The sequence below is a fragment of the Ailuropoda melanoleuca genome, chromosome 6 (genome assembly GCF_002007445.2).
Source record: "Ailuropoda melanoleuca isolate Jingjing chromosome 6, ASM200744v2, whole genome shotgun sequence".
Taxonomy (NCBI): Eukaryota; Metazoa; Chordata; class Mammalia; order Carnivora; family Ursidae; genus Ailuropoda; species Ailuropoda melanoleuca.
In genome coordinates, this window is record NC_048223.1 from 68010405 (window position 1) to 68024386 (window position 13982).

At 41.6% G+C, this 13982-nt stretch overlaps 1 protein-coding gene across 2 annotated transcripts in view; it reads left to right on the top strand.

The window, feature by feature from the left end:
* The window catches only part of NRBF2 (nuclear receptor binding factor 2), a 32260-nt gene extending 18873 nt beyond the window's left edge, over positions 1 to 13387 (top strand). For both annotated transcript variants that reach the window (XM_011230258.3, XM_011230259.3), the window contains 2 exons: positions 325 to 365; positions 11866 to 13387. In XM_011230258.3, the coding sequence (XP_011228560.1) occupies positions 325 to 365; positions 11866 to 12576 (752 nt within the window). In that variant the 3' untranslated portion in view covers positions 12577 to 13387. The remainder of the gene's footprint in view (positions 1 to 324; positions 366 to 11865) is intronic.
* The last annotated feature ends 595 nt before the right edge of the window (positions 13388 to 13982 follow it).

Consider the following 13982-nt stretch of genomic DNA (forward strand, 5'->3'; position numbering starts at 1 on the left):
CTTAACGGCTGCGCTACCCTGGCGCCCCAGACCATCTTTACTTTCTTAATTATGAAATCTACAAGGATTTTGAAGAACAAACCCCTTCAAGATAGGGTAGAGAGTATCTACAGTTGGTTACCACTGACTCCTTTCTTGGAGAAGTTAAGAATCCTGTCTTAAAATCCCCGCCTTGTTTCTTTTCAGAAACAGGAAACCATGTAGCAGAATTGCTTCTAAAACCAGTTCTTTTTTCCATAGGAGTACTAAAAGTCTTCCTTTGCCCTGTTGATTACAAGATTATGACACTCATATTAATGTGCCTTTTTTTTTTTTTTAAACCAGCGTATCTTTCTGAAGCCATGAAGCTCACACAGTCTGAGCAGGTGAGACAATTTCTTAAAATTTGTGATAAAGGTTAGAAGAATTTTCTTGTGGAGACTTGAACTGTGTATAAAATAAAGTATTGTGCCCCTCTCAAAAAACCGTCGTCCAAAATACATAAGATGGACAAGTGAAAAGTACTTCAGAAATTAAAACTCAGTGAACTGCTGTCGATGTCCCAGACATGGCTTGCAGAAACTTCTGTCTTCTGTTAGTTAATCCTAGATCTCAGATCCACCAAATGTGTTCCTTAGAGACTTCTAGGGCCTTTCCTGAGCATTAGCTCACAGAGAGTAAGCAGGCCTGGCCAAGGGGAAACCAGTTGGCCTTCCCTTTGCATGCCAAAAATAATTTAAATCTGAATTTGTCGTTTCCTGAATTCCTAAGCAGTTTTGGTGCCTTTAAATTTTGTTCCACCAGCGGCTCTAAATTTCTTCTTTGTTTGGGGAGGGCCTACCTACGTTTTGAAAATACCTTTATCCAAAGATGATTTTCTGATTATAAAAGTGGCAGGGTATATAGGAGATACTGAGTAATGTTTGTCTAATTGAGTGAAGGAGATCCTTTCTGTAAGGGGATATCATTGGGCAGGGAAAAAATACCACTTCCTCAAACTGAACCAAGAGAACCTGAAAGTTATGTTCTATTCCATGCTCTTCCCTTTGACTGTATAGAACTGCTCATGTTAGCCACACAATACAAACACGCACTGAGCCTCCTGAACCCCTGCTAAAAAGGGATTTTAGTTGGGGTACCTCAGTGGCTCATCTCCCTTTTTTTTTTAAGATTTTATTTATTTGTCAGAGCGTAAGCGGGGAGCAGCAGGCAGAGGGAGAAGCAGGTTCCCTGCTGAGCAAGGGGCCCGATGTGGGACTCGATCCCAGGACCCCAGGATCATGACCTGAGCCAAAGGCAGATCCTTAACCGACTGAGCCACCCAGGTGTCCCAAAGTGTCTTACTCTTGATTTCAGCTCAGGTCATGATCTCAGGGTTCTGAGATCGAGCCCCATGCTGGGCTCTGCACTGGGCATGGAGTCTGCTTAAGATTCTCTCTCTCCTTCCCTCCCTTCCCCCTGCTCTTTCTCAATCACTCTAATAAATAAAGTAAATCTTTAAAAAAAGATCTTAACTAGTTGTAGAATGAATGCCTAAAGAAGAAACTTATTCTAATTTAAGCTGAGTACAAATGGCATTTTAGAGCGGTAGGGCCATTCAGAAAAGGTCTTATTCACAGTGTTGATTTGGAAAGGACTTCTGACTTTCTGAATGAATGGGGTTTTGTTTATGAATAGAAAAAGTTAGCTTATCTAAGGTAGAAAAGGCCCAGTTATTTTGTTTTTGCTTTTTTGTTTAAAAAATTTTAAAACATCATAACAGAATAGAATTCTGATTGAATCACATTGTCATAATTATTATTTTTTAGACCATTGTTTTTCTCACTTAGAATTTTTTTTTAAAGTACCCAGTATGGTTAACAAAATGCCAGATACTATTTTAAACAAAATATTAAAGGTTTTTTTCCCCCCACACACTCTACCATGAATATGTTACTTTTACAAGTAGAAAATTGTTAACAGAAAGTTTCCACAAATAACTCATTGACAAAAAACACATTCAGCATAGAAAATTTGGAAAATATAGTTGAGTCTTGAAGAACTTGAGGCTTAGGAGTGCCAGCTTCCTGAATAGTCAAAAATCTGCCTGTAACTTTTGTCCCCCTCCAAAACTTGATTACTAATATTCTGTTGTTGATCAGAAGCCTTAATGATAACATAAAACAGTTGATTACACATATTGTGTATGTTGCGTGATTATACATGTATTCTTATACAAACATGAGCTAGAAAAAAAGAAAATATTAAAATCACAAGGAAAAAAAATACGTTTAGAGTACTGTCCTGTATTTGTCAACACAGTAAGTTTCTGTTGTCTGTTTATGAAAGTGAATTGTGTTACTACGGACATAGTACTGTAGATGTTAATTAACATGTTACACGAGACATCAAAAATGAAAATGTGAAAAAAACTCGTTTATTTGCAGATAAAACAATTCATGTACTGATAACGAAGAAGCAGCAGTATGATTGCTGTATGGTAGACTAGCCTAAACACTGACGTATGAGTCATTCATTACAGAATGTTTATGGTGTATAGTATCACAGTCCTAGTCATCGTACAGTATTGGAAACATTGTTACATTAAAAAAAAAAACCCGCTTACCTGTGATGGTAGGCTAATACGCGGTTTCTCCCACTTATGGGAGAGGCATACTGAATGGTAATGTAATTCTTTGAAAGCAAAGTCATAAAATGGTAAGAAAACATCATTGTGCCCATGTAAAGGTAGACTGCTTGCACACAAGCCTTGCACATGGTGTCAGACACAATGAATACTTCAGCGATGATGAGGACAGAAGCATTTCATATGGTTCTTGCAGCATAGTTATTAGATTTTCACATGAAGCTGCTCACACACAGGTAAGTTCATTAACTATGTGGCATGATGATTTACTCTTCATTAAGTGGAAGGAGATGATCATAAGGTTGGTTTTTTTTTTTTTAATATAGGCATTTATTTGTTCACAAATCAGGTTGACTGGGCTCAGCTGGGCAGTTGTCAGTTGGGGGGTTGGGGAGCTCTCGTGCAGTCAGATGGCGGCAGCTGATGTCATCTCCGAGGTGGTTTCTGTCTGGTGCTGGGCTGGAGAGACTAACACGGCCTCAGAGAGCTGGGGCTCCTTAGGCAGCATGGCCTCGTTTCCCTCCTTCTCTTCTCTCCAGTTTCTGCCATCTGGCCACGTGGCGGTTGAAGTTTCCCACCATTGTCCCTCCTTCTGCATTGTTCCTTGAATTGACCACAGAGGCCCACCCAGGTTTGAGGGAAGGGTTATTAGACTGTCTCTTGATAGGACTGTTCAAAAATTTATAGACATGTTTTAAAACCACCACACTGGGGGGCAACCTGGGTGGCTCAGGCAGTAAAGCATCTGCCTTTGGCTCAGGTCATGGTCCCAGAGTCCTGGGATCGAGTCCCGTGTCGGGCTCCATGCTCAGCGGGGTGTCTGCTTCTCCCTCTCCCGCTCCCCCTGCTTGTGCTCTCTCTGTCAAATAAAAAAAATCTTCAAACAAACAAAACCACCACAGTGGGGCTGTAGTGACCTTGGGCCTGTTCCTGAGTGTGTCTCTTCTTCAACTGCCATTTATTTATTTATTTAGTTGGTTGGTTGGTTGATAATACAGTGTTACATTAGTTTCAGGTGCACAGCATAGTGATTTGACAATTCTGTATATTATGCAGTGCTTACCATAAGTATAGTTCTGAGCTCTCACCATATGATGTTACTCCAGTATTATTGACTGGATTCCCTGTGCTGTGCTCTTTGTCTTCATGACTTACTTTATAACTGGAAGTTTGTACCTCTTAATCCCCTTCACCTATTTTCGTCCATCAAACCATCCTCTCCCCTGTGGCCACCACTGGTTCTCTGTGTTTGAGTCTGTTTCTCTTGCTCATTTGCTTTTTAGATTCCACATAGAAGTAAAATCATATGGTGTTTGTCCTACCTCTCTTTTTTTTTTTTTTAAGATTTTATATACTTTTTTTTTAAAAAGATTTAATTTATTTATTTGACAGAGATAGAGACAGCCAGCGAGAGAGGGAACACAAGCAGGGGGAGTGGGAGAGGAAGAAGCAGGCTCCCAGCAGAGGAGCCTGATGTGGGGCTCAACCCCAGGACTCCGGGATCATGCCCTGAGCCGAAGGCAGACGCTTAACGACTGAGCCACCCAGGCGCCCCAAGATTTTATATACTTATTTGTCAGAGAGAGAAACAGAGCACAAGTGGGGGAGTGGCAGGCAGAGGGAGAAGCAGGCTCCGCACTGAGCAGGGAGCCCGATGTGGGACTCGATCCCAGGACCCCAGGATCATGACCCGAGCCAAAGCCAGATGCTTAACTGACTGAGCCACCCAGGCATCCCTGTCTTATCTCTGTCTTGTCTTGGCTTCGCGTAAAACCCTCTAGGTCCATCCATGTTATCACAAGTGGTAACATCGCATTCTTTTTAATGGCTGGATAATATTCTATTTATATACACCACATCTTTTTTTATCCGTTCATCTATCCATAGACACTTAGGTTGTTTCCATATCTGGGCTATTGTAAATAATGCTGCAGTGAACGTAAGGGTGCGTATATCTTTTCAAATTAGTGTTCTTGTTTTCTTTGGGTTAATACCTAGTAGTGGAATTACTGGGTTGTATGGTGATTCTATTTTTAAATTTTTAAGGAACTGCCACACTGGCTTCCATAGTGGCCGTACCCATTTACAGCCGCACCAGCCTTGCAGGAGGGTTCCTTTTTCTCCACATTGTCACCAGCACCTGCTGTGTCTCGCGTTGTTGATTTTAGTCATTCTGACAGGTGCGAGGTGGTATCTTGTGGTTTTCATTTGCATTTCCCTGATGCGTAGTGATGTCGAGCATTTTTTAATGGGTCTGTTGGCCATGTGGATATCTTTTTTTGGAGAAATGTCCATTTGTGCTTTCTGCCCACTTTTTAATTGGATTGTTTTTTTCATAAAGAGCTTTATGAATGCTTTATATATTTAGATATTAACCCCTTATTAGATTCATTTTGTGAATACCTTCTCCCATATCGTAGGTTGTTGTCTCTTCATTTTGTTGATGGTTTCCTCCATTGTGCAAAAGCTTTATATGTTGATATAGTCCCATTTATTTTTGCTTTTGTTGTCCTTGCTTGAAGAGACAGATCCAAAAAATAATCACGGAGACCAATGTTAAAGCATTGACAGCTTATGTTTTCTCCCAGGAATTTTATGGCTTCAGGTAACACATTTAGGTCCTTAATTCATTTTTGAGTTTATTTTTGTGGGTGGTGTAAGAAAGTGGTCCAATTTCATTCTTTTGCATGTAGTGGACCAGTTTTATTAAAGAGACTGTCTTTTCCCCAGTGTATATTCCTGCCTCCTTTGTCATAACTATGTGTGCATTTGTTTTTGTGATCTCTGTTCTGTTTTATTTGATCTGTGTGTCCGTTTGGTGCCATACCGTATCGTTTTGATCACATAGCTTTGCAGTATAGCTTGAAATCTGGGTGTATAGTACCTCTAGCTTTGTTCTTTTTTTTTTTTTTTTAAGATTTTATTTATTTATTTTGAGAGAGGCAGAAAAACGGAGAGAGCATGAGTGAGGGGAGGGGGAGAGAGGGAGAAGCAGGGGAGCCTAACACAGGCCTCAATCCCAGGACCCCGAGATCATGACCTGAAGGCAGATTCTTAACCAACTAAGCCACCCAGGCACCCCCAGCTTTGTTCTTCATCAAGATTGTTTTGGTTATTTGGGGTCTTTTGTGTTTCCATATACATTTTAGGATTATTCTAGTTCTTTGAAAAATGTCATTGATATTTTGATAGGGATTGCATTGAATCTGTAGATTGCTTTGGGTAATATGGACATTTTAATAGTATATCTTTCCATTTATTTGTGTCATCTTTAATTTTTTTCATCCGTTATAGGTCATTTTCACCTCTTTGGTTATAAATTTATTTTTAGGTATTTTATGCTTTTTGATGTAATTGTAGATGTGATTGTTTTCTTAATTTCACTTTCTGCTACTTTGATATTAGTGTACAGAAACATGATGGATTACTGTATATTTTCTGTCCTGCAAACTTACTGAAATCATTTATTCTGATACTTTTCTGGTGGTTTCTTACGGGTTTTTCTGTGTATAGTATTCTGTCATCTACAAATAGTGACAGTTTTATTTCTTCCTTACCAGTTTGGATACCTTTTATTTCTTTTTCTTATTGCTAGGGCTAGGACTTCCGTATTACATTGAATACATGGCAAGGGTTGATATCCTTATCTTGTTCCTGATCTTAGAGGGATAACTTTCAGCTTCTAACCATTGAATGTGATGTTAGCTGTGCTTTTTTTCATATATGGCCTTTATTAAGTTGAGGTATGTTCCCTCTAAACCCATTGTATTGAGAGCTGCTTTATCATGAATAGATGTTGAATTTTGTCAAATGCTTTGTCTGCATCTGTTGAGATGATTGTATGATTTTTAATCTTTCATTTTGTTAACCTGGTATATCTGGTTGATACATTTGCAGATATCGACCATCCTTGGATCCCTGAAATAAATCCCACTAGATTGTGGTAGATCGGTTTGCTATACTTTGTTGAGGATTTTTACATCTATGTTCATCAGGAATATTTTCTTTTTTGTAGTGTCTTTGTCTTGTTTAGATATTGGGATAATGCTGGCCTCACAGAATTTGGAAGCTTTCCTAGCTCTTCTATTTTTTGTAATAGATTCAAAAGGATAAGTATTAACTTCATAAAATGTTTGGTAGAATTCACCTGTGAAGTCATCTGGTCCTGGACCTTTGCTTGTTAGGAATTTTTTATTACAGATTCAGTTCAGTTACTAGTATTCACTCTGTTTAAATTTTTCTGTTTCTTCCTGATTCATTTTGGGGAGGTTATATGTTTCTAGGAACTTAACCGTTTCTTCTAGGTTGTCCAGTATGTTGACATACAAGTTTCTGTAGTAGTCTCTCACAGTCCTTTGTATTTCTGTGGTTGTTAACTTCTCTTTTCATTTCTGATTTTATATGTAAGTGTCCTCTTTTTTTTGGATCACTGTTACTGAGGGTTTATCAGTTTTGTTAATCTTTTCAGAAAACCAGCTCTTCTTTCATCTTTTCTATTTTTAAAAATTTCTGTTTCATTTATTTCCACTCTGATCTTTATTATCTCCTTCCTTCTATTTACTTTGGGCTTTGTTCTTCCTTTTCTAGTTCCTTTAGATGAAAGGTTAGATTGAGATTTTTCTTGTTTCTTGAGGTTGTCCGTATCACTATTAACTTTCCTTTTGCTTTTGCTATGTTTCATAGTCTTTGAATGTTGTGTTTTCATTGCTCCAGGTCTTTTTCTGGAGTCCTCTCTGATTTTTCTTTAATTGACATTGCTTAGTAGCATGTTTTAGCCTCCACATGTTTGTGTTTTTTCCAGTTTTCTTCTTGTAGTTGATTTCCAGTTACATACTCTGGTGGTTAGAAAAGATGCTTGGGATGATTTCAATCTTAAATTTATTGTGGTCTAACATGTGATTTATCCTGGGGACTGTTTCATGTGCGTTTGAGGAGAGTGTGTATTCTATTGTTTTTGGATATATGTTCTACATATATTTGGTGAGTCCATCTGTTCTACTGTGTCTTTCAAGGCCAATGTTTCCTTAAGTAATTTTATGTCTGGATGTTCTATCTCTTGGTGTAAGTGGGGTGTTAAAGTTCCCTGTTACTCTGCTACTGTCAGTCCCTCCCTTTGCATCTGCTAGTGTTTCCTTTCTGTGTTTAGGTGCTCCTGTGTTGGCTGCATAAATGTTTCCAGGTGTTTTGTCCTTGTTGGATTGATCCCTTTACCGGTGTAACGCCTTCCTTTGTTTCTTACTGCTGCTTTTGTTTTAAAGTGTGTTTCTCCTGGTACAAGTATTGGCTGCTGCAGCTTTGCTTCTGTTCTCTTTGTGGGGAATATCTTTTTCCATTCCTCTGCTTTTAGTCTGTGTGTGTCTTTAGATTGGAAGTAAGTTTGTTGTAGGGAACATCTATGTAGGTCTTTTTTTTTTTTTTTAATCCATTCAGCCACTCTACCTGTTTTGATTAGAGCATTTAGTCTGTTTACATTTAATTACCGGTTGGTGTGTATTTATTGCCATTTTAAAAATTGTTTTCTTGTTTTGTAGTTCCTGTTCCTTTCTTCTATTGCTCTCTTCCCTCGTGAATTACTTTTTTTAGTGTTATGTTTGGATTCCTTTCTGTTTGTGTCTGTTACAGATTTTTGGTTTGTGGTTACTGTGAGGTTCCTATATAATTATATGTATATTGCCATCTGTTTTAAGTTGGTGGTCATTTAAGTTTGAACGCATTCTAAAAGCACTACATTTTTATTCACTTTGTCACCCCAGCCCTCACGTTTTATATTTTTGACATCTATTTTATACCTTTTTATTTAATGAGTCTCTTAACTAATTTTAGTAGATTTTGTCGACTTAACGTCTTCTGACGCTCATACCAGCCACATCAGTGATCGATCCACTTCCTTTCCTGTTTCCCCTTGCTGGCGAGATTTTTTCTTTCATGTATTTTCTTTTTTCTAGTTTTGGTCTTTTCTTTTCCACGTAAAAAATTCCCTTTCATGCTTCTTGTGAAGCCAGTTTAGTGCTGATGAGGTCCTTTAGCTTTTGTTTGTCTGGGACACTTTTTATCTCTCCTTCGATTCTGAATGACAGCCTTGCCTGGGTATTTTTGTTTTTTCCTTTCCGCACTTTGATCCTGTTGTGCTGCTCCTGGGCCGTAGACCTTTTGCTTAGAATCCAGCTGATTCTGGAAACGTGCAAATACGAGAATAAAAGGGAACAAGCATCAGTACTGCTCAGTAACTGAGCGCTCCTGCTCTTTGGCGGAGGAGTCACCTCCTGTCACGTTATCACCAGAGGCCTAGCCTTCCCCCTTCTGTCACTGGCGTCTTGCTGTGATGGCGATGGAATTGCATTAAACCTATACAGTGACTTGGGAAGAATTGACACCTTCAGTGTTCCAAGTCTTCTACTAGGAGTGCGGCAGGCGACGTCTGCCTGGTGGAGCCTCCCCTGCGCTGGCTGCCGGGAGGCCTGGCCTCTGGCCTTGGAAGGTTGTGGGCGTCCTGCTGAGGGTGCCCCGGCCTGCTCCCTGCTGTGCTGGGCGGAGTGGGAGAGAGCTGGCATTTTCCCTCTTCTCCCTCCTGGGAGTTTTTGTCCTCGGCACAGGGTCACCAGGAGCCCTGGGACTCGCAGGCATGCCTCGCAGGCATGCCTCGCACAGACGTGAGCACCAGCCAGAAGCATTTATCTTAGAAGGCCAGAGCCTCTCCAGCAGTTAGGAGACATTGTGTAAATGACCAGGGCCTTAGTTGGTCCTCAGCAGAGTACCAGGAAAATAAACATATTCTCCATTTCCTTCCAGATCCCGTAATCGATATTATTTGTAGGCTCTAGTATTGTTACTATGAATCAGGGTTGTGATGTTCGAAGACCTAACGAGACCTTAGGGGAAAAACAGATGATCACAATTCTGCGCCATCTTCTCGGTGGTGGTCAGAAGAACGTGCTTCCAGACAGGAGTCATGCACTTTCCAAAAATGTGTACCATGTGATTTGTGGTCAGCTCCGTTAGGGTTTTTTTGTTCCCCTCCTCTTTAGTGACACTTCTGCAGTCTGTGTTTCTACTCCGGAAACCTGAGAAGGAATTGTGTGGAAATTATGAAAACTTGCTGGTGATCACTGCTTTCCAGCTGCGTCCTCACTTTGGTCGGTCGCCAAAGAAGAGTAGACGTGTTCAGTTACTGAATAGTATGGGATGCTTTTCTATTTTATTCCCGTATTTGCACATTTCAGATTGGTCTTTTTATGGAGCTTGTGCACATTGGATAAGTGTTCTCATTTCTGAAATTGCCGATCTGTGTTTCCCACGTGGCTCCCCCAGTTGCAGCTGCAGTTCCTGCGATGGCAGGTAGCAGACTTTACACCACTGTGGACAGAACATTATCATTTTGGTGGTGAAAATAAAATTGATCTATATAATTAATAGCATCCCAATATGTTATTTTATAATTGAGGTTAAATAGTTTTCATCTAAACCAGTGTGCATAAGGTCTGTGCAGAAATGATGTAAAATAAAACCCCTAAAAATTAAATGTTGTTACAAAGATGAAGAAAGAGATTTACCAAAAAACCCCACAAAAATCCAGCTGATAATCTTATGGGGATTCCTTTATATGTAACTAGTTGTTTTTCTCTTGCTGCTTTTAAGATTCACTTTATCTTTAATTTTTTGACAATTCAATTATAATATATCTTGGTATGGATCTCTTTGGGTTAATTTTGTTTGGGCTTTTTTTTTGATTCCTGGACCTGATTATTTTCTTCCCTGAAGTTTTCAGCTGTTTCTTGTTTTGTTTTAAAATAAAAGTTAAGGGGCGTCTGGGTGGCTCAGTCATTGAGCGTCTGCCTTCGGCTCAGGGCGTGATCCCAGGGTCCTGGGATCGAGCCCCACATCAGGCTCCTCCGCTGCAAGCCTGCTTCTTCCTCTCCCACTCCCCCTGCCTGTGTTCCCTCTCTCGCTGGCTGGCTGTTAAATAAATAAATAAAATCTTAAAAAAAAAATAAAATAAAATAAAAGTTAATTTAAAAAGCTCTATTCCTTTTTTTTTTTTTTTTAATTTCAGGGCTAAAATTTAGTGATTCATCAGGTGCATATAACACCCAGTGCTCATCACGTGCCCTCCTTAAATGCCATCACCCTGTTACCCCGTCCCCCTACCCTGCCTCCCCTCCAGCAACCCTCAGTTTGTTTCCTAGAGTTTCGTGTCTCTTATGGTTTGTCTCCCTGTTTTCATCTTATTTTTCCTTCCTTTTCCCTATGTTCATCTGTTCTGTTTCTTAAATTCCACTGTGAGTGAAATCATACGGTATTTGTCTTTCTCTGACTTCGCTTAGCATAATACCCTCTAGTTCCATCCACGTCATTGGAGATGGCAAGCGTTCATTCTTTTGATGGCTGAGTAGTAGTCCTTTACACACACACACACACACACACACATCTTTATCCATTCATCTGTCAGTGCATATCTGGGCTCTTTCCATAGTTTGGCTGTTGCCACACGTTGTTATTATTTCTTCATGTAAGTTTTCTTATTATGCTTTGTTGTCACAGAGATCTCTTTAAGTAACTATCCTCATCGAGAAAAATTTTTGATGTTGATTTTGGGTGATTTCTACCCTTTCGGGTTGCTATCTGTTCTTCTGTATCATCTAATCTGTTTATTCCCTAGCATGTAGTTTTTGCTTATTGTATTCTTCTGCTCTGCTTGGTACTTTCTTCTATTATGGAGATATTTTCTGTCTCTTTGTTGAAGACTTAGTTTCCTCCATTCTTCTCCTAAGCTTGGTGAGCATCTTTATGACCATTACTTTGAACTGTTTAAAGGGGTAGATTTCTTTTCTTTGTTTCATTTAGTTGTTTTTCTGAGGATCTGTCTTGTTCTTTCATTTAGAATGTGTTCTTCTGTCTCCCTTTTTTTTCTGTCTTTATTTCTGTTAGGGAGTTAACCTTCGTCTGCTGGTCTTGATGGAGTGGCCTTATGTAGATGTCCTGTGGGTCTCAGAAGCGCAGTCCTCCCTAATCCTTTGTGGCCTGCATGGACCCTCTTTGTGTGTGGCGGGGCCATGACTGCTGTGGGTGGGAGTGGCCTCTGGCCCAGCTGAGACCAAGTTGTTTTGAAAAACTCGAGGTTCTGTTGAATTGCAAACATAGTATGTAAATTTTAAGTGTTAATGAAGTTATTCGTAAAGGAGGATAGGATCCTGGGATGATATTTGTTGGCTATTACTAAAGAGACGTCAGTGTGAAATGATACCTTTCCTTGTGTGGACTAGGCTCACCTGTCGCTGGAACTGCAAAGGGAGAGCCACGCAAAGCAGCTGCTCGTCATCCAGGAGAGGTGGACGAGGGCGAAGCGGGAGGAGAGGCTGAAGGCCCAGCGGAGCGCAGACAGGGAGGCGGCTGCCCAGCTGCAGACGTCTCACCGACCCCCCGCGGACGACGCCGAGGGCCAGGGCCCCCTTCTCTCGGAGAAGTACAGCCCTTCCGCCGAGAAACGCCTGCCTGAGGTCCAGGCCGTGTTTGACAGGGACCCAGACACGCTGCTGTTCCTGCTGCAGCAGAAGAGCGAGCCGGCCGGGCCGCGCCTCGGCAGCAAGGCGCCCAAAGATGAGAAGACAGTTCTAGAGGAGCAGGCCACCGAGATCGCCGACCTGAAGAGGCACGTGGAACTCCTCGTGGCCGAGAATGAAAGACTAAGGAAAGAAAATACACAGCTAAGGGCCGAAAAGGCCAGACTTCTAAAAGGCCCCGTGGAGAAGGAGCTGGATGTCGATGCTGATTTTGTAGAAAAGTCGGAGCTGTGGAACTTGCCGCCGCGTTCCGACACTGCCGCGGCCTCGGCAAGCTGGCAGAAGTTTGCCGCCGGTACTGGGAAGGCCAAGGACATTCCGATACCCAGTCTCCCGCCCTTGGACTTTCCGTCTCCGGAACTTCCCCTCATGGAGCTCTCCGAGGATATTCTGAAAGGATTTATGAATAATTGAAACGCAAGGCCCGCAAAGAGCGGAGAAGACAAGACGAGGTAATGGAGTGATGCAGTTCATCCAGAAAAACAACGGGAGAGCGCACGGAGGTGACCGCGGAGACGCTTGGCCCCACCGGCGCCGTGGGGGCGAGGCCGCGGGCCGGAAACGCTCACTGTGAAACGTGTCCCGTGTCTGACGAGCACTAGCGCCAAGGGTTCCAGGCGGGGCAGGCACCAGACTCTCGGGGGCTCACTTTCTCCTGATACAAACCAAATGGCTACCTGGAATAATTTTTTCAAGCAACAGTTATTTTTCTTATCTTCAGGGTTAAAATGTATAAACGTATGTTACGTATAATTAATCTTTAATGCCACAAATGATAATGCAAAACCTAAATAATAGGGCGGCCTAAGGGGCCACCTTGTATTTGAAACATGCTTTCTATCATGCATTGACTGTATGCATTTTGTTATGCACATTTCGTTTGTTGAATAAGGCGTGTAAGACACACCTTTCTAGATGAAACTGTGTGCCACACTTTGCACTACTCATGACATAATGAGAACCTCAAGACTATCAGGAGAAATATTTAAATTTCCATTTTATGAAGAAAGGAACCAAATTGTTAGTTATGCTTTTTTTTTTAATTACCAGTTTACATAATTAATCAGGGTGCATTTTAAGTTCTAACTTTCTGTTTATTGTTTAAATGTATCATTTGAAAGTACTAAGGAAAGATCCTTTCTTTACTGATGCATGAGTGGAAGTAATGGTAGTTGGCTGTGTTTGATTGTAAGAAGTCAATAAAGTAATTGTGTTTTATACCTTTGTTGAATGTGGTCGGTAGTTGACAGGCAGGTTTGTGTGTCTGTTGTCAGTTCTGAATATGCATTTGAAGAGATTCAGCCAAAGGTTCACTTGGGTTTGTTAAAGACACTTGGGTTTGTTAAAGACGTGTGCTTCGTGGTTTTGTAGTTTGTTTCCCGTGGGGGGGGGTGAAGGAGAGGAAGTGTGTTTCTGAGGTTTACATGTGCTCCCTCTTCTTGCCCGGCCGCAGGGACAGTACTCAGGCGGTGGGGGGCGGGGGGTGGCGGCAGCTGTCCCCGGGCCCCTGGCCCCAGCTCCGTGGAGTCCCACGATGTTCTGCCGACGTTCTGGGAGCCGGGAGGGAAGGAGGAGGAGGAGGTAAGTGAAAAATGCCTGGCTGCAGGCCACTGGGTGTGTTCAAAGCCTAGACTTTGTTCCCGGTGTGGCATTGTGGGAGTGCCAGACAGATGGACGGACACCGTGCGGCCTCAGGGACAGTGGGGCCGCGGGGTAGGACTGGGCACACACGTTTGGTGATGAGACTGGCAGAAGCAGGATGAGCTGAAGCGAGCGGGCGGAGGCCACATTTTTTTATGTCTCATCTTGCTGCAGGTGAA